The sequence below is a fragment of the Austrofundulus limnaeus genome, unplaced genomic scaffold (genome assembly GCF_001266775.1).
Source record: "Austrofundulus limnaeus strain Quisiro unplaced genomic scaffold, Austrofundulus_limnaeus-1.0 Scaffold43, whole genome shotgun sequence".
Lineage (NCBI taxonomy): Eukaryota > Metazoa > Chordata > Actinopteri > Cyprinodontiformes > Rivulidae > Austrofundulus > Austrofundulus limnaeus.
In genome coordinates this window covers 767,821-789,355 of record NW_013952445.1, presented here as the reverse complement: position 1 = coordinate 789,355, position 21,535 = coordinate 767,821, and the positions used below count along the sequence as shown (strand labels likewise).

Below are 21,535 nucleotides of genomic sequence, written 5' to 3'. Positions count from 1 at the left end.
TTTGTATACAGTTTATACTGTTAGATTTAATCCCTGACAGGTCTCTTTCTGAATTTGTCCAGTTGAAAAATAGTGTACAGTAAGAAATTGGCCCTAGGCATAAAGGATTTGCCTGTTCTGAATTTGCTTTCTTGCTGCAGATCAATACACCAAGACTGTGAGAGAAAAACAAAAGAGAGAGAAACACGACGGGGAGCATACTTGGATCAGACAAGATAGCATCTGTCTTGGGTACAAACTGGTCACAGCGCAGTCCATGGTAGCCCTCTTTACACCTGTAAGAGAGGAGGAAGAAAAAAAAGAGACAGATTTAATGTCAGAAGTGAGACAATCCAAGCAAAAAAAAAAAAGAATCAAAGCTCAGCGTGAAGACATCAGCTTGAAGAGACTTTCRGATGAGGAAATATGAGAACAGGAAACTTATAGGCAGAAAAAAAAAAGGATGATTGCTACAAAGTGGAGGGCTGGCTGTGTGCTGAGATACAGAGACACTATAGAGAGGGGGTGGAGTGAGAAGACAGAGAGGAAGAGGATGAGAGCTGGGCTGGACCGAGCAGCGCCTGCAGCATAACTGATAGCACATGACAGACAGGAATGCCAGGTCCCAGTGGAAGAAATCAGGCTGGAGAGTTCTTGGCACGACGCAGGCTCCACAAGATCTACAGTGAGAAGGAAGGCTGCCATGGCTGGAAGACTTAAATAAACAAAGTCCTGGCACAACGCAAATATTTTCCTCCATCGCCAAATAAATATGCATGCACTGCTGATGCCTCCAGATCTCTGCGCGACTATCACAGAAATAACTACAGAAAAACGTGTCATTTGGCTGTCTCAATTGCAGAATTTTGCTTTACATATAACTAGAATACAAGATTTATGACATGTATAAAGTCTTGTGTTTTAGTCAGTGGATGGGGGCTATGAATTTTGTTCTTTGTAGCTTTTATGCTTTTTCAATAATTTTATTCACAGATATTTTTCTCTAAGAAAAACATGGAGATCCCTTTAATTCCTTCAAAATCAMTCTTGTATACAGTAATAAGGGTTCTCAAACTTTTTCTTTTTTTTTTGCCATGGCTATGACTCCCCTCCAAACAGCATTCTCTTCTGGCCAGGGACCCCTCTTGAAAACCCACAAACAATGCTACAAAATAAAACTGAAATAACAATTTAGTATATTTTTTTAAATATATTTTAAAATAAGGATTGACAAACAACTGTGGCGGCACGGTGGCTCAGTTGGTAGAGCTGATGCCTCTCAGCAAGAAGGTTGCCGGTTCAAATCCTGGCCTGGAGACCTTTCTGGGTAGAGCTTGCATGTTCTCTTCATGCATGCATGGGTTCTTTGCGGGCACTCCGACTTTCTCCCACACACCAAAAACATGACTGTCAGGTTAAGTGATAAATCTAAACCGACCCTAGATGTGAGTGAGTGAATGGTTGTCTGTCTCTATGTGTGTCCCTGTGATGGACTTGTAATATGTCCAGGGTGTACCCCGCCCCTCGCACTGTGACTGCTGGATATGGGCACCAGTGACCCCCGTGACCCTGAAAGGAAGAAGCGGGTATAAACAATGGATGGATTGAAAAACAATGATTATAGTATTAACTTCCTTTTAATAAACTGAAATAGATAAAAGTTGAACACGTCTTTGGGAACCATTCTGCTTCTTTAAGCTAGGCTTTTAGGTTTTAGCTACAATTTGTTTTAAAGCTGAAGATAGTAACATTTTTTTCATTTTTAGCTCTGTTTTGCTAAATTTTAGCTATCCTTTTGYTATTTTTAGCTAACCTTTTGCTTCTTTCATCTAGCTTTTTCAACTTTTTGCTTATAGTTAGCATTCTGCTGTTTTTAATTTTTAGCAAGCATTTTGCTGCATTTAGTTCTTAGCTGATGCTTGGCTTTGTTTTAGCTTTAGCAACTCAGTTTCTGCAAGTTTCAGCAATAATTTAGCACTCAGCCATCATGCTGCATTAAAAAAGACATTTTCTTTTAGTTTTTCTTTAAGTTCCATCCTGTAAGCTGAATGTATGCTTTAAAGAATAGTGTTGAAAAATCTGAAGCTACTTCCTCCACACTAAATCTGGTGAAATCCTCAATAGTTCTTGTCTTAAAGAGATTTAGGCCTTTTTATTGTTGCCTTCAACAGTGGCGGTAATGCGGCCACATGCAGTGGGCTGATCCATCCTTCTGCACGTCCAAAGCTTAGTCAAGACAATTGTGGGATTTGAACTGATGTGTTTGCTTCAACATAAACGTGTACATGAGTGAGMCATTTATCCGAATTGTATCTATTGTCTCAGTTCCATCTGCCTAACTCTCACACAGTTTCAATCAATACATGAACGCTACATTGCACCAGTGTCAAAAATCAGACATTTAGTGTATTACACTTGATAAACAACAAACATGGATCATTAATTTTTAACACTTGGGGGAGAAGAAGAGAAAGGAAGAGAAAAAAAAAAGCAACACCGTCAACAACAACAAGTGAGCTATTCAGAATAAAGTGAGCAGCCGTGAAGATCACAAGTTGCTGGGTGTGTGAAAACTGTGACAGGATTTTTTTAAAACTCTTTCTTGGTTCATTTCAAGCTRCAGTTTAGGGTCCATTTGGTCTCTGTTTCAGTGCAGCATGAGCAGTTTCTTATTTCACTGCTTTCTAGTGATGCAGAACGATCAAACTGATAAGAAACATAAATTTGCGGTTCTCTAAATTCACACCAAGTGATAGATATAATGAAGATAACCTTAAATCATAAGTCAKCTTCTATAACTTCCATTTTTGCCTGTTGGAGAGCCAGGTTCAATCAAATTCCTATCTTTTTATGCTAACTTATGCTATCCATTTTAAGAGACTAACTTGATGTATCAAATAATACTCGAAATCAACTAMTAATAATGGCTGCAGCAATTTGTGCTACTCTCCCAACCACCTTAGTTGATTAAATTAGGATAATAATTTGCAAGTAATGTTAGCTAAAAAATGCTAACAGTATGGAAATTCATCTACTAATATTTTTTTTATTTTACTATGTCTGTATAAGGAAAACTTAAAACATGAAAATGTTGGTGCCTCAGTAATGCAATGAATCACAATATTAGTCAATAACTTAAATTAATAAATATGTGTAGCTACGATCARTTTGCTTCTAAATTACCATGCAGTAGAGTGGCATAACTAAACAAAAGTCCTGTTAAAAAACACTAAATTTCCAAACATTACTCCTAAAATACGGGTTTGTGTCATAAAATCTGTGTGAGGGAYATGGCAGTTAGGCTGCAGGGTGTCCTTATTGAAACAACCTTATTATGTGGCAATAAAATCTCTAAAAGCACCTAGGAGCGGCTCATAACTTTTCAAACTACGTGGGAAAAAATATCCAGGAATTAAACGTTCTACATCTTAAATCTGAAACTCTGTTTGTCATTTCATTTCAAAATTAATAAGCGAAACCTCTATAGCTCTGTGCTCAAGCAAGCAAAAGGAGGGTGGTGGACAGACAAAACCCTGTCACCATTTCTCGAAAACTGTGAGACTACTACTGCTTAATAAGGCTGAAAAATGGCTAATGCAAAACTAATGTTGAGTTTTCCACCCTCTCTGTCAAATCTCTCTTATATACTTCAACAAAGATCTGTGAGAATATGAAGTTTTTTTATATAGTATCTTGGGAAAAGATCATTAAACCACATACTTGTGCAGTTTACAAGAAATTTCTGACATCTTAGAACATGAGCTACAGTTCTGTATTCTAAAATTGATAATGTTTCAGAGAAACACACAGGTCTAGACAAAGTAAATGGTTTATTCTAAGTCTTATAATAAATGATTCTTGAGCCTGGAAATTCTTCTCATTAGCATCTTGACGTACGACCTGAATACCATCAATGTTGGGACGTTGCAAAAAAATGTAAATAAAAACAGAATGCAATGATTTGCTAATCTGATAAACCCATATTTTTTATTTTCACAAAATAACATAGTAAACATATCAAATGTTTAAACTAAGAAATTAAACCATTCTTATGGGGGAGAAAGGGGTTTATTTGGATTTTGAAAGTGGGATGGGGCAACAGTAAACAGCAGAAGGAGMATTTTGCAACTAATTAGATGAGTTGGCAACAGGTCAGTGAGAGGACTGTGTAAAGAAAGGGTCACCAGATAAATCTGATAGGCTGATTTTCTCAGAAATAAAACTGGACAGAAGTTCACAAGACTAACAGTTTACAGAAAACTGCATCTAAAAATAGTGGCGCAATTTCTGAATAATGTTCCTCAACAGAAAACTGGAAAGACTTAATATCTTATCCACAAATTCAGAATATCTATTATGATTTGTATGGTTTGGATTATTTTGTCATGTCATGCCTGGACTTCCAAACCTCTGCTCTTCGCCTACCCTCTGTTTGGTTTTTGTGATCTTGGATTTAATGGATTTGACCCACACCTGATTCCTGACCTCTCTCTGTCTGCAAATACCTCAGCCAGTGGATTCCACTTTCACAAACCCAGAACAGTCTCTTTCACCACGCTTTCCCTGTCGCCCCAGGATCTCCTTTGGACTTTTCTGCTTGCACTCAGAGGATTTATTGACCCATCTGTGTACAGTCCCAGAGGCCCTGCTCCATGACACATCACTCATTTCCATTTTCTAATAAATTCTGTAAACAATCTCATTCTGTGTTGGCTGAGCTTTTGGGTCCAAAAACCCCACTCTGAAACCATTACAATAACATCAAAAATTTCATGAATGTGGAAAAATTGTGTGCTCAAAGGACAAGACTAAAGGTTGGTATTGGAGCTAAGTTAAAAACAGGTCTAATTTTATTATAGACATCAATGTGTGGGCTCAAGAGCACTTCCGCAAGTCATTGTCTGCAAACACAGTTCACTGAGCCATCCACAAAAGCAGGTTGAAGCTCTATCATGCAAAGCAGAAGCCATATGCAAACACCATCCAGAAACATCACTGTTTTCTCTGAACCAAAGTTTATATAAAATAGACTGAAGGAAAGTAGAAAATTGCTTTTTGGTCAGACAAAAACAGCTGAGATTCTTAAAAAAATCTGCAAACACACTGTCCTCATACTTAAGGTATTAGCTGACAGTTACAAAGTCTGCATCTCTGATGGTATGGGTGTGCATTAGTGTCAATGTCCCTGGCAGCTGACACATCTGGAAAGGACCCATCAGTGCAGAAAAAGATACACACATGTCAGAGCAACATACGCTCCCCTCCAGATGACTTTGACTCCCAGAGAGGACCTTGCATTTTTTTTCACAGAGGTAAACGTGGTTCTGTTTAAATTATTTTGGATTGTTTTGCTGCCATCCGTTTCAAAATGACAATATTTTTAAAACTGTCCAATTTCTTTGATATGATTACAATGCTGTATTGTGAACAATGGGTTTTTAAGATTTCCAATTTATTGCTTCCATTTTATTCACCTTTCACACAACACCCCAATCTTGTCACAAAAATGGTTATAATATTATCAGAATAATATTCGTGTGTGCTCTGAGAGGCACCAAATAGATTATTGCCTTTGTTCATAATTAGCTGTTTCTATTTTATTCAAAAATTAGGCAAAACCCAACACAATTTAAATAATTATATGAATAATATCCAGCCTAAAATAAGCACTCATCAGCATGAAGATGGTAATTGAAGACTCTTCTATCTGATTGAGCATTTTACAGAGACGTTTGATGTGTCATCTGCTGCATAAAACCATCTTATTGAAAGAGCTGTGCATTTTTGTTGAATTCYTGTGTGTTTTTTTCTTCGCCAAAGTGAATACTTGATCACATGTGCTGTCCCTTTTTTTTTTCGTTTTGCTTGTCTAAAAATCGGGGGTAAAAAAAGTCAATAGGATTTTGCAAGAAATGGGAGGGCACTCAGGAGAGCCAATCAAATTCCAAGGGTAAGTCGTTCCTCCCGTGTTGCTTGAACCTGCCCCACGTCCCACCTTGTATCCCTGAAATGCCTCGTTAGTATTCTGAATGACTAACCCAAAGGCAGAATGCCTGTCTGGTGATCCGTTTATGTCTAGGCTCGCTTTCTGTTTGTCTACGTCTTGATCCCCCACCAATCACCACACACATGCACCCCGCTCCCCCGCCATTTTTGTGCCACTGTGAAATACGCTCAGTCGTCACTGAATGGGGAAGCAAAGAGCGCTTTGTAAATGTGTTTGCACAAGCCTGGCGTTGAATGCCCGAACGGGCGATAAACAATGTGAGATAATGGCTCGCTTCGAGTGCGTGTTTGTTTTTTATCTTCCAAACAGGAGAAACGGAGCTGGTGTATTTCTGCGGCGGTAGGGAAAATAACACAAAGTTGAACCCAGATGTCTGTGTGGATTGGGGCATGTATATATGACAGCTTTCTCTTGTGTGTGTGTGTGTGTGTGTGTGTTTATGTATCCTGTAGTGCATCCCCCCACCCCCTGCTGTTCCAGTGTGGTTTGTGACTACCGGCTGCCTTTAACACATGTTCCAATCATGGAGAAAACACACCTCCGACTACGGAGGATGACGGAGGGGTGTGGAGCTCTGCCTCGCAACTGATCACCGTCCTGACTGTTAATTAGCGCCAAGAAAAATGGGGGCTATTTTGACTGCGAGGGGAGAGAAATGCAATACGAGAGACGTGAGTGCGATCATGTCCGCCAAAATTTCCCTTCACCGTCTCACACGTGCAAACATTAGCTTCAAGGTGCAGATAAAATACTTCCATTTGTTACAACTGTTGAGGCGCAAACAAGCAGCTTTACAGGAGCTTAGTTAAAGTGTTGATTGCTTATTGATTATAAAGCAAATTCTGGTGGTACAGAAAGCTGAATTTTACAAGAAAAAAAAAACGAAAAAAAAAACTATTTCCGCTGTTTTCACTGACATTGGCAATTCTGTCCCACGGCTCAAGTTGGCCTTTAATTGGCATTAAATTTAAACTGAACAAACAATGACTTTGGAAGCAGCTGTTCCAGATTTATTTTGAAGTTTTTTTCCCCTCAGAACATTTTAAACAGCATGCCAGCTGTTCTTTGCTTTCTCCGGTATGTGAAACTGAGCAGCCATATGTAACTTCCTATTTAATTTCCAGCAAGAGGACATAGTGTATATTTTGTAAGATATTGCTGAAGGAAATTCTCATTAACACTATATAAAACAAATGAGTTTCGACACGTTTTTGTCTGCATGTGTTTGTGTCTGTTCAAGTGTTTGATTCCAGAATTGTACAAATTTTATTTTTAAATGGTTTACTAATACTTTAAACTTTTAAATGGTTCACTAAACTTTAGGTTATGGTTAATAACCTAAAGTTTAGTGTGGTAATAGCTGAGAGTCATATTAAAGGGGACATATGCAAAATCCACTTTTTTGTTAAACACACTTTGTTGTGTACTTGGAGTGGAGTGCAGAGAAGTTCGGTGCTGCAGATATCTTCATATTCTGCTTGAGTCATACTTTACCTTAGACCTTAAAAAATGGCAGTCAGTTTTACAGATATTGTGCTAACATTTTGGTGTGGTTGCATTAAAAGCCATTCCTGATAAGTCTCCCAAGTGCTACTTATTTTGCTAAAACTTTAGCATCAAATGTTGCAGTCAACCCTTTTATTTTGATGGACAAATGAGGTCTAATTTTAACCTCCAACTTCACCATAAAGTGAGAAAGGATGCAGCGAGGAAAATGCAGCAGGAGGATTCATAAAAATGGATTAGCATCAGTAATATGAAGGAAAATAAATCTATGCTTAGAGGACAATAAAGGTGAGACTGAGTTATGAAATCTAATCTACCACTAGTCAAACTGAAACCATGTTGCTAAAACAAGACGCTTTATCTGTTAACATAGATAATATAGGACCCTTTTTTAAATTGKGTTCCATAAATGACTTTCTTTAGTTCCACTATGAACAGCAATCATTATTTGGCAGCAGGTATCCTCAGCAAGTCACCAAGTCTTTGACTCACTCCCACACAGTCTGTGCCAGGCCAACTGGTGCAGTTCATGTGGCAAAGCATCACTGAAATGGGTGTTACCCTTAATTTCCATAGCTTGACCTACAAGTCATAAGTGATAAAAATCAAGATTTGCATACATACTGGAGCATGGAGGCAACGTGGAATTATGGTAATCGCTAAATCTTGGGGAAAAAAAAACATTTAGATTTTGCTCACAAAAGAGGTTGGCGAATGCCGTGCTATTCTAATTTGCTCATTTTTGAGATACAGCACCTGCTGCAGTCGATATCTCTCTCCTCGTGCATGAATATGGTACAGGAGGAGGCTGAGAGCCTGCAGCTGATTTAAGATACACCTGTTTTCTACTACAGTTTAATTTCCTCTATGTGAAAGGTCTATAAGACTGACTGAAATAGGTTTTTCTTTATWTATCCTTTTCCAGTTATTAAAAATGCACACAAAAAGATGTCCAGAATCATATTAGCCTCCACCTTTCATACCTTAGTTTTACATTAAGGTTATCTTATGTTGAGAAATGATGAGTGTTACCCATTGTTTGTGTGTTTTATGAGACTGCTTTCCTGAGGCGGCCATTTTGAAATACAYTGACTCTGTATACCTGATGACTTCTTTCTGTAAGTTTCATTAAAATCAGTTTTTCACGAGATTTTTCATGAGATTTTCACAATACATATGGAGATATTTTGCTAACAGCACACACAAAAGAACAAACACAGTTACACACATTATCGCTCCTATTTTTGGCTTCGATGGTCAGCAATAAATACACATTTGCACTGCAATCCCTGCTTCCTCAAACATAAAACTCTCCTGTCATTGGTATCGATGACGCAGACGCGGGTTTGACTTGGCTGCAAAGTTTCTCACTTCTTCTAAAGCTGGAAAAGAAAAGTACAACGAGAGATCAAATRTCTCCTGTAAGGATTTCGTTCTGCACTTAATGAACAAACTCTTATCTCTCTCCTGCAGCAGGGACGATGACGCGAATGTGATTTATAACTTCGGCTAATCTGATGGATGCACATGTGAGGTGACTGAACACAAATGATGCTCACATGTTTTGCTCAAAATGCCAAAAAGAGGTAAACATGAAAGGGTGTACTTTTTAATGAAGTACAATGTARTTAAAARCCTGGCACAGGGCTRTTCAACTGGTGGCTCCCGGGCCACATCCTGCTTACAGATTATGGAAGTCACCAGAAATTTATGATTTATTTAAATTTCTGTATTAATACAACAATAGAAACAAATGTAAAAGGTAAAATTAGGGGTGCAACAATACATGTACCCATATTGAACCAATACAGTGCTTTAAGTTCAATACACACTTGTATCGAACAGTACATCCTGAAGATGTCCTTCAACACAGAGGTGTTGAAGGATCAGAGGATCTGTGTTCAACTACTCCACCTGGGCTGTATTTTTGAGCGCAGTTCCACTGAGAAACTTGCTGTTTTAGTAAAATTTAAGTTATAATTTAAGATGAAAACGGTCCTTTTGAGGTTCAACAAATTTTATAAATGATTTCAATAAATTACAAGTTAAAATGGGCAGGGAAATTTCTGTTATGTGTATCGAAAAAAATATCGAACAGTGAGACTAAAGCATCGAACCGAACCTAATCGTGAATCTTCTGTATCGTTGCATCCCTAGATAAAATATAATAATACTTGTTCTTTTATATAATGCAGTGTTTCCCCTGCCATTATCTGGTAACTCTCCAACCCCGAGCTGTTGGCTTTGAGTAACTGTGGCCCCCTGAGCTATTTATTTATTTCTATAAAAACAAAAATTCCCTTAAAAACAAAGTAAAACAATTGAGTGAAAAGGGTGCAGAGAGAAAAAAATTGTATATCTGCCCATTATTAAAAAAACAACTTAAAACAAACAACTTAAACTATCTGCTACCACCACACCAAATTTTACTGCAACAGCCATTTTTCTGTTGGTGATTACCTACGGCAGCCATCTTAAAATGTAGAGTTTTGAAAAAAAAAAATTTGCATACTGATTTGTGACATATTTTAAACTATCTGATATGTTAGAACCAAATTAGAACGTCACCTTCAATTAAAATTTATGGAAAYCTAATGGCATCCCAATCACTTAAATAATCAGCTTGGTAAATATTAGCAATTGTTACTATAATGACTAAACCTATTACTAACACCATGTTTAATTTTATGGGGTCAAGATGCATGTTAGTGTTGAGAATAAAATACTGAACATCAAATAGTGTCAAATATACATRCTGTTGTTAATGAGAGCTCCATTAGGGTTTAAACTAATGAGCCTCTTACTATAAGTACAMGACGAGTGTTGTTAAGTAAGAAAATAATGTCCTCGTTTCTTTTTAACCCCGATCTAATCTTGAATGCGTTTAACATCTATGTTAAATAGTCTTTACAGTATATTGTGTTTCCTCGGGCTACACCCTGGTGTAATTGCTGCTGCAATGTCCCCATTTTGCTGCAGGGATCATTAGATTTTCATCAGCTAAGACAGTAAACAACCCAGAGGCAGCCATCTCGTTCATCAATAAAGAAAGATACACACACACACGCACGCACCGACACACACGCACACTATCAAATGTCATCTGAACTAACTGGATAAATAAAATATCTCGGTGGCACAAAGAGAAAACCACAACATGCAGTGTTCTGGACAGGTAGGCTCCATCCACAATTCTCCAAGATGTCATCAAGGCCCTGGTGGATGAAGATGTCCCCRGCTTATTTGTTTTTTTTTTGTTTTTTTTTGCACATCAGCGGGGTTGAACTTCAAAATGAGAGCTGGCAGTATATCACACAGGCGTGTGCACTACATCATGACGGAGCTCCAGAGATGCGAGTCTGTAACAGGTGGTGTTTCAAAGCACGAGAGATAACAGCGAGGAAGAAAGGCCTGATGGGGGGACAGACACAGTGAGAGAGGTGGGACACTACTGAAGAGGATATATTCCTCTTCATCTTCAGAGAAGTGGTTTTTAAGGCTTTTTCCCCCCTCAACAAATGTGCAGTGTGCATATGCACACAAGCGCACCAACAATTCTTTCAAATAGAGCGATACAAATCAGTTTAAGTAAGAATACTGCATTAATGACCTGCACATTTATTGGCTGTGTCAAAATTCARGGGCCGCATCCTTCGAAGGTCCAATTTAAAGATGTATTATGTCAGAACAATGTGCAGAACGCTGTCCAAATTCGAAGACTGCTCCAACTGCTGCCCACAAATGTGTCGATTTGAAGGATAAGGTTCACRGCCCACCAAATTCCAGGATGTGTTGTGGGTCAACCAGGAGATTTTTTTTTTGCTTGCAATGGTGGCTGAAGCGAGAGGTAAGAGAATGTTTTTAATAAAAATCTGGCAGTACAAAATTAAAAGTTTAAAGCGGTTGTGYTTTTAGGCTTTTGTCATTTGCATGAACATGTTTTCAACATTATTCTTGTCAGAAATCATTGTAAACAAGCTCATATAGCAGATCCCTTAGTTCTTCATGTATTGGCTCTTAGTTAATTTATAATATTAATAATATTAATATATTAMTATTTTGCTMATTTTGATCTATTTTCGATCTTCATTGCTTCTGTTTAGTGCTGTCACAGTTGTCAGGAGMTACATGGCCGTGGTAACACAACCATGGTCACCCTCGCCTAAAAAAAATGAATGAGCACAAGACTGCCTTTACCTGTGACTGTATGCATGTCTCTGTTAGCAAAATAGTGAGTCAACATTATTTAAGATGATCGTCTTTGAGCATGTCATCATGATCTATTATGTGTACATTTACGCTGTACTTACTATTTTCTCACCTCTTCACCTTCGCTTAAGACATTTGTTTACCTTGTAACTATTTTTATTTCCAAAAAAAAAAAAAAACACGTGTGCTTCCATGACTAAATGTAAACAGAATAGCTGCAAAACATAATCCTGCCATGGATTGACAATGACTCACSGTTTGGCTCGTCTAATCCCAAAACAACAACTACAGACAGTAAAACAGAATGATTATGAAAAGAAAAACACATAAGACACTGTTTGATCTGAGGGAGATCAGACATATCTGTGTGAGACACACWTTGCATGCATTTAATATGAAACATAAACACTTAAGGTTAAGAATACATTTTCAAACTGAGTAAACAAAACATGTAAAATACGTAATGAAGTGTGCTCTCCATCTGCTGCAAAGGTTTTGGGTTAAAATTATTTTAGTTGACTGAAAAATATTCTTTATTTGTCTGACAAGCACCTAGGTTGTTCACCATGAAAAATCCTCCCCTTTTCTGCAATTTTACATCCCTCTAGCACCCATCTACTGCAGGTAAGACCCTGTCTGCTCACGATTCCACTTCACTTCCTCTGTAGATATGAACTGAAGTGAGAGACAAAAGTTGAGGGATGGGAACCTTTACCCATTTTGAAGCTAAATTACAACCACAACAAAATACTTAACTGTATTGTCTAAAAGGCACAATTTACATCTAAGCTGCTACATTGAAARGATAATTATGAGGAGATTCTCAATTGAATATCGTTGCTATTCTTAAGACATGAAAGAGCATATGAGAGCTATTCCAATGCCTTCATGTACCACCTGAGACATGTCTGTGAGTTGTATTCCTCATTAATCTTTTCCCTGAAAACAAGTGGCAGTGGCAGACAGCCACAACACTCTGCCGTCTGCCTCCACCATCACATGGAGCATCACAAATTTAGCGAGGGTGTTTGAACTGTACTTTGAGAGGACATAATTTGATTATGAAAGATGACAAGAGTGGAGCAAAGCCACTAGAGCCCCTGATTGTCAACGAGGTGTGTAAAACCTCATCTTTCTTGATATTATTTACATGGCCCTTCAAGACTAATATGGATGGAAAAGTAATTATAATCAGCTGTGTTGTCTGAAACTCTGACCATATTTTAATGTGCCATCAATTGAGAAGTTACTTTTCCCCCTCGTTTGTGAACAGACTGTTTTACAACTTCGCAAAAAGTGGATGCAGGCTGAAGAGAGAGAGAGAGAGCAGAGCTGAATAATTCACCTAACCTCTGGTAGTAGTTCAAAATGTCTAGACACATCATGGAAAATGAAGGCTTTCTCTCTGAGTTTGAACTCTTACATGTTAAATAAAGAAATGTGACTTGAGTACATGTAAATTTGTAAGTGTACTAACTTCATTCTACAAGTTTTAAATCATATGAGGAAGATTTCTGAACTTTATGAAAGAGCCCACTGTCATTTGGAAAATGTCCCCAATTTAATAGTGCTCAAAGTTTGTTTTTAAAAGTTTAATGTCAACTGAGCATACTTTGCCTTTAAATAAAAATAGTACCGGTGCCGTATAAATAACKTGAGTAAAAGTTTAGGGGGTACATTGTAGTAGAGTCAGTTAAAGTCCTGCAGCTGTAATTTAAATTAAATTGTGAATATATTCAGGAGTCCATACCATTTTTTTCAATTGAATGCTGTGCTTTTGGAAAACTTGGAAAATGCTCTCTTAAAGCAGTGATCAGACCCTTTGAACTGAGATTCTGTAGACAAAGGTCCAAACAATTTATATCTTAATTGTCACAAACAGCACTGAGCAGCCTCACTTTGAAAAAAAAAATAAAGCAAATAAATTCAGAATGGATTGATGATCAGCTAATCTAATTAGGGTCAAAAGAAAGTGGGATGCTGCCACCATAAATCAACTCAGGTCTCAAAAGCTTTAAAGTTCATGTAAAACTATTGTATGTGCATTGTTTCCTTACAGAACGTGTTCAAAAATTATCAACATATGTAGTTAAATTATTTTTTTAATGTTTTGAAAATGACTCAGTRTTAGATGAAAACCCAGCAACGACAGCCTTAAAAGAAAGACTGTAAATGTCCTCAGCTGCAGGTWTTCTAATTATGCTCCAAGTGACAGATGAACAACAAACAAAAGAGCTATTTTAGAAAAAGGAGACCTAAACTTCCTCCTCAGCAAATATAGAATGGCTGGATTTTTTTTAAAGACAGAATGCTTTAAAAGCCTCCAGGGTGGAAGAAGTTTGAAAATACTGTAGKAAATGCTTAACCTTGCACAAAAGCTAAATTAAAACAGAAATTGTTGATAAATCACAGGATGACAGGCGGAATGTAGAAAAAGTCCCATTTTTTTCTTAAATCTGAGCATATTGCAGTTAAAATGTGATGGTRTTGTGATTGCATAATGAAAGTGTGAGGAGAAAAGATGATCTTTTTCCCTCAAAACAAACATGTTAAATGTTTTGAAATGCTGTTATTAGCTACAGAATGAAACGACTGTCCCAGAAAATAATACATCTGCAAAAGAACGAGAAAATGAATACTGTTATCACATTTCAATAAGACTGAAGCACAATTTATTTTAGACAAGCTTTGGCAAGTAAAACAGAAAATAGACATTTTTTATTAAGTGACACTTAATAAAACAAATATGGGTCAAAGTTCTGAGGCTGCAAAGGTTAGGGGATCTGAATACTAAATATAAATGTATTTTATGTTCTCTATTTGTGGCTATCACCCGATGCTGACGGCTAAAATTGGGCAATAATGTTTTTGTACATGTCTCAGTTCAAGGGTTGCAACCCACATAGACCACACCCTATGCAGTCTGGGTAGGTTGCATAAAACAGCTGTGAAATGAAACATTCTAGTGTTCAGATGATGTGACCGCGAACTCCTCGCACTCCCACCACTCCATGGCGTTTTTACATCACATGCCTTCTGTTGGAACATGTATGTCTTCATTTGGACACTCAGACATCAATTCTGAGTTTCACATTGTTAGACAGGACACAGTAAAAAGAGAGAGGAAAAAAAAAGGAATACGTATGTCTTTTCACGGGAGGTACAACTAAAAAAAATCAATGTATTATTAAAAAAAACGTGAAATGTAAATAAACAAAAACATTAAAAATTTTGGTTTAGCTCCAGTATCAATACATGTAATTGCCTTTTATTTAACATCTCATTGCAGCAATCTCATCAGCTAAGTTGCTAAAACATATAGCATAAAACAAATTATTTTGTCTCTGATGAATTTCTGAACTCTGCCACAAAAAAGACCTAGTGTTCCTGTGCTGAATGTGCAATAAATAATGAAATAAATGCTACGTAGGATACTCAGATGTAGTCTATGTGTTTGGGGTCTGTAAACTCACAAACTGGAACAGCCAACAGCATGGTGCAGTGACAACAGGACTACAAATGTGGCCTACAAAGGTTGCAGCCCACGTTTGAAGCTGAATTGAGACACAGCTACTGTCTGTACTATTAGCAAAAATATGAATTGATTTAAGGGAAACGTTCAGGAAGTAATCAATGCCTTTACCTTCACAACTCATTAATCCAATTAAGTCAATCTAATTGATGATTGCTGCCACAACATATAAATAGCTATAACTCTGTTAGTTTTACTGATATTGAGCTGTAATTTGACATGGTTTTAGCTTATAAACTGATGTATAACATACTTTGAGCACTAGCAGAACCCTTAAGATCTCATAATACTGGATGAGAAATATTGTACTCACAAGGTTCGGTTAAGATGGCTTTAACACTTTCATTTCTCAGAATAAGTTGATCTTAGTCTAACAATGTAAAGCAGCGGGTGATACGCATTTCTTCATGGAATACCACACCTTTAATTATATTCACTGCACTCAGCTTTATACTGAGGCCTTTGCAAGTTTACTAATTAGGCTCAGAAATAAACAAATAGACAAATGTAGCAGTTGAGACTGACAATTCAACAGCTTATTAGGTAATTGCACGAGTAATCTGCAGTTTATTTCATTACAAACATCATTACTTGCATCTCTAACTAAAACCCATCCCAGTATAAACAGACATTTTTATAATTAATACGACAACGTGATAAATGTCCAATWACAAACGCTGCCCACTCGTTTATGCAGATGAATTTTAATGCTGCCGGTAGTTTGTGGTAGTTACTCATGAAGGTTCTAGAAACACACCGGAGAGTGTCCCTAACTGTTTTTCTTTAAACAACAACAAAATAATAATAATAATAATAATAATAATAATAATTTAACAATTTTAAAATGAAATACATAAATGTCACCAAAGCCACAGTGCATGATCAATACATCACTTTCCCGTTTCCTGTCTGTCAGAAAAAAAGGTATCACTTATTTTCCATCAGTGTAAACACTGTTAACATTTTGTTCCAAGCTCTAATTTTCACATTGGAAAAGTGTGAAAATACTCTAAAGGGCTTTATTTGAACACTACTACTATACGTTCAAGACGATGATGATGTTTTCTTGATATAAACCACCAAAAAAATTAATAATATCTATTTTACTGTTAGCCGTCTTGCACTTTGTTGCGCAAATCTGCCTCCGATCGTCCTGCATCTGGGGAATCGCCCTGTTCTTTGATGCATGACGGAGCGCCAAGGCCATGACGCCAGATAGCTCCAGGTGTTAACACTGATCAGTATTCATATTAGCAGCTAATCAAAGAGGTCGAGCCGAGTTAACTTTCTGCCTGACAATAGATGAGCTACTCCCATCTCAGTGCTGGGAATTAAACCACTTACTCCCGAGCAAGGACACTGCAGCTTTTTTTTACACTTTAACTTAAACAGGTTTTGTGCAAAGACAGAGGACTTTCCTACCTTTTAATGCTCAGAGATTTGGATGCTGCCAAAATCTGCTTTAATCCCACAGACTGCACTCAGTTGAATAAATTTTAATGATTGCAAATGTTAATAGAGTAAAGAATCTTGGTATGAATGTGTACAARTACACAATTTCAAATACGCTGCCGCACATTGCAGTCAAAGAGGAGCTTTCTCTGTAGGTGAGCTCTCTTGAAGTCAAACCTCCTGGCTCAGCTACAGTATCAGCTGTAAAAGATAGATTAGGGTCCTGTGTAACTGCTCTCCTGCCGAGGCACAATGTAATAAGGTGTGTGTGTGTGTGTGGGAGTGTAAGACAGGAGAGGATGCATCTTAAAACGACTGCACACAGCTAGTGTGCCTCCTGTGTATCAAATGCGGTATGTTTACTTCTGAAAGTTAAGTGTGGGAGATTTAAAGAAGTGTGCTTTGAGAGAGACAACTGGAACAGCTTACACTGCTTTCTAGCAGAACACAAGCAGACTGTCAGGGTGCGGGGGGAAAAAAAAAGAGATTGCTCCCASTGTGATCAATCCAGCTGCCTTAGACAATCCGGCTGGAATAGACGGTCACAATTCTTCAACCTGCAGGAACACGCCTCTGTGTCATGCACTGTCATACACGAAGAACAATCCCTTCAATCCGCTTTTATAATGTCTTATTGCGCTTCTATCATTAGGGATTGTCATTACAAATGAATGGAGGCAGAGGGAATCATTGCAAAGCAAATGCTACATAAAAATTCAAGATGGCCGCCAAAGCTAGTTTGAAACAGCAATAACAGGGCCATTTTAAGACATGGAATTTGGTGTGGTAGTAGAACAATCCCCATCACATTCTGAACCCAAATTAAAAAGTCAGTTTGGCCAACATAGCGAAAAGGAAGCATCGACTTAATCTTGACCGTTTTTAGCCATACTGAGCTGAAAATAGGAATGGTGATTGATGACAGTGGTGTTAAATAAATAATAAAGCCTGTTCGTAATTACCCCAGGAAATACTCAAGTATTATAATGCACATAATGATTAAAATCACAAGGAGTTTATGTAAAGGAGAAAAAAAACAACAACAACAGAATTATTATTTGTTTGTTTAGCACACTCGCATTTACCTGAACGCCAGCAGCACGTAAATGTTTGTAACTGGGGAAAAGAACCCAGTGATTGATTGCTGCAGCCATGCAGAGAGAATTATGACCATGACCAGCTAAGACCCCTTAGCTGCACCGCAGAAACTTAAAGAACCACAACAAAGAGAAAAATACCGCCACTTTAATGCAACAGTTCAAATCTTTGGGAGTAAGGTTTTGTAGAAAGATTATGAACAGTGCTTATTACTGGCTTCCTATAATGTATATCTGACASTGAAAGCTCTTAAAAACCAAGCTCCATCTGATATTAAAGTGCCTGTGACGTATATCCTACAAATACAAAAAGTAAAAAAAAACATATTTGTGTTGAAGGAACTTTGCATATTATGATTTTACCCATTTTGTCACATAACTGGCTTAATCTTTTGGCTCAGCCAAAGAGAAACAGGAAGTGACATCAAAGGGTAACTCCTCAAGAAAGTGAACTCCCTGGTCTTTGTTTATTGAAACAATATTATTTGAACTCTGACTCTTCATCTATCTGGTGATTTCAAATAAGCTAATAAAACATCAGATTCTTCCCTATAGTGAGTGTTTTTGGCCATTGTAGCAACGCTCTGTTTAAATGCAGACGCTCCTCTTTGACATCACTTCCTGTTATTTCAAATGTGAATATCTCAACAACTGTTCATCTAAGTGGCGTGGAATTTTTTTTTTATTTTGCAATAAGTTAATGTTATTTCCCAAAAATGCATTCATATTTATTACTAAAAATTGAGTTCACAGGCACTTCTGATTGTTGACTATTTACCTAACAGACTTTGCTATCTGACGGCAGGTTTACTTGTGGTTCCTAGAGTTTCTAAAGTTAGAATGGAATAAGAGTTATCAGTTCTCAAGCYTTTGTGGAACCAACTTCCAGTTTCTTTCTAAAGAAGCATCCTTAAAAAAGATCTAAACTTAAAGATGAAAAAGCAATATAGGAAGGATAAGCTCTGTAACATGGAGAAAGACTACATTAAAGACTACATTAAAGAGTCTCTGTCTCTCTTTGAAAAATCTATATGAAAAAACATGATGAACATGATGTGTTTTTCTTCAAGGTACTTCATTCTGCAAATTATAAAAAAAATGAGGCCCACAATAGGCTTAGTGTATTTAACACACTCATCACTGTGTAATATTATTGATGGATTTTCCAATCAAGCCACAGCTCCAGAGACGCATGGATTTTTTTTGAAGTAACTATTTATTCTATTTCATGCTGCTATGAACTCACGGTTCAATGAGACTGTTAGAGCAAATTAAATGACAGAACCCTTCTTACAATATACTTACCATGTTGCCACAGATTCTTCTGTTTCCCACCTATGGTCGGCTTTTTTGGCAAATCAAAACACGCTTAGCATCACAATTTACACCTTTTACATCCCAAATGTATACATTGTAATGTTTATGCAGCTGAAATGAAGCACACTAAAATGAGGTCAACACTTTGGCAAAGCACAAATATAAAACCCTTGGATCCAGCTGGAACACAACAAATATATTCCTTAGGCAGAGAAATAACAAAATCCCTATGAAAGATTTAGGGAATGGATCCATGAATGAAAAATGAGGCGGCTGAGCGTAGTTATACAGTAGCTACAGTGCTAATTGGAAGTGAGCTGAGCTGAAGAAATAACCTCTCCGTCTCACTGCTGATGTCAACCTTATGGATTTTTTTTAGTGTGTGGACAGTGATCTATATTTGCTATACTTTCTAAACACACCAATATGTTATGATTTACCTCATTGGTGAGTTTTTGTGTGAGTAAAGGCTATTTTTCTTAGGTTGTAGGACAGCTATAAATTGGTATTGATTAATTTGTAATTCAGGCCCTCACATTCGGGGGTTACAGCCTACAGAGGCAGAAACGTACCACTGGTTTGGACCGCCGCAGCAATGTGCATAAAAATAGATGACCTTTGTTGACTTAATTACCCTTGATCCCATGCTGTGGTCAGTTTGATTCCTTTGACTGGCTGAAGTGAATAATTAACCATCACTCACATATTAGTGATGCTTTACCTGAACAAAACAAACAAGCTAGTTYATAAGAAAACTAACAAATTACGACAATGAGATTACAAAACTGACTTCCTTTTTGATGTCCGCCACCAAATGTCAAGCAGTAATGCTTTTGCCCATGTCTGTACTGTATATGGGATTGTTTGCTTGATCCTGATCTTTAACACTCTGGCRTGAAAGCCAAGGGGCGACATTCATCCTTTCAATGAATGTTAAGCTTTTAATTGTTTATTTATGCAAGCAGAAAAAAAAAGAAACTAATTACGGCATCTTTCAGAGGCAAGCAAAGCTCCTACATTAAATCTATTAGAGCACACCTTCCACGTTAAGCCTCCAGTTAAAATCAGGGTATCCATCTCTGTCATAGTTTAGAATCAAAATGGATCATGAAAGTAATGAGCAAAACAAATTAAAATGAAGGGTGGGTGACTTTAAAAATTAAAGGAAAGAAACGTGCATCAATGCCACTCCAACTCCATCCCCGATGATCGCCGCTAATTAGATTTCCCAGAGCTCAACAAATCACACTGATGGGGAGAAAAAAATGTTYTGCAACTCAATAGCCAGCTGATAGGTAGTGATAACATCATCAACAGAGTCTGTTGTCCTGCCTGCTGATGCTGTTTGAGAGGAGGATTATGGATGATTCTGCAGTTTCATGCTTACATGAAATGACAGGTTCTAAAAGAAGAAGGATTACACCTTTGTTGTCCAGACTTCTCAGACATATACAAAGAAAATATACGTTTCTTAGATGTTTTCTTCGACTCTGGGATATTTTAAGTGTGCAACACTGTCGTTAGAAAAAAACCCACTTTAATTAGCTTGAGATGATCTAAAAATAAATTCAAGTTAAATCAAATATGTGGAAAATCTCAGTAATACTTAATAATATATTATTCCCAGCTGCCATGGTTACACGATTGCTGCTGCAGGCATTCTGTGTGAATGTGTGTGTTCATTTATCTATTAGTAAAATACCTCATTGACCAGAAAAAAGATTTTAGTGCAACTCTTAAATAATAAATGTATGTACATCAGTTAATTATATTTGAGTGAACCTGATTAAAAATTGTAATTGCAGCTAATCAAACTTAGTAAACACAAAAATGGCTATAACACTGTTAATTTTACAGATTTTGATCAGAAATTCAGTGTGTTAGTAGATGTGCGTCATCTTCAAAATATACTCTGGCACCAGTAGACTACTTGGGATTCTATACTTAAAACTTTAACATTCAATGCATCCAGTGAAATGCACTCTTTCAAAAAATATATTGATAGTTTTATTAATGTTTAGTATTATTTTATTAAACTAGTTTCCAAGGCCTTTTTGAATACCTGTTAGATTTTGACTGAACATGGTTATTTTTATCCACTACTGTGGGAAAAATGCGTCKTTCAAAATGGTATGTCCGAATCAAGGGCGTAACTTTAGGTCTAACATTGAGGGGGTTTTGCTCTCTGTCCATTTATTTATTGAATAAATCACTTTTGTAAAATGATTCAGGATATTTTAGGGTTAAAATAAATTGTAATGCTTTTACTGTGATTTACTTAACTTTCCTGTTTTCTCTGTATTTATTCTGCTCCTTTTCTGTTCCACATCAGTTCAACAAGTAAGAAAAAAACTTACTATTTTTCTGTATTTTTTTCTAGCAGTAACACACGTTTTACATTTTTAAGATTTACTATATAACATACCTGTTAAGATC

General features: G+C 37.1%; 1 protein-coding gene across 2 annotated transcripts in view; it reads right to left on the bottom strand.

Annotated features, from left to right (window-relative positions):
• nrg3b (neuregulin 3b) overlaps positions 1–21,535 on the bottom strand; it is a 280,953-nt gene that overhangs the window by 51,945 nt on the left and 207,473 nt on the right. For both annotated transcript variants that reach the window (XM_014007593.1, XM_014007594.1), the window contains one exon: positions 202–275. In XM_014007593.1, the coding sequence (XP_013863047.1) occupies positions 202–275 (74 nt within the window). The remainder of the gene's footprint in view (positions 1–201; positions 276–21,535) is intronic.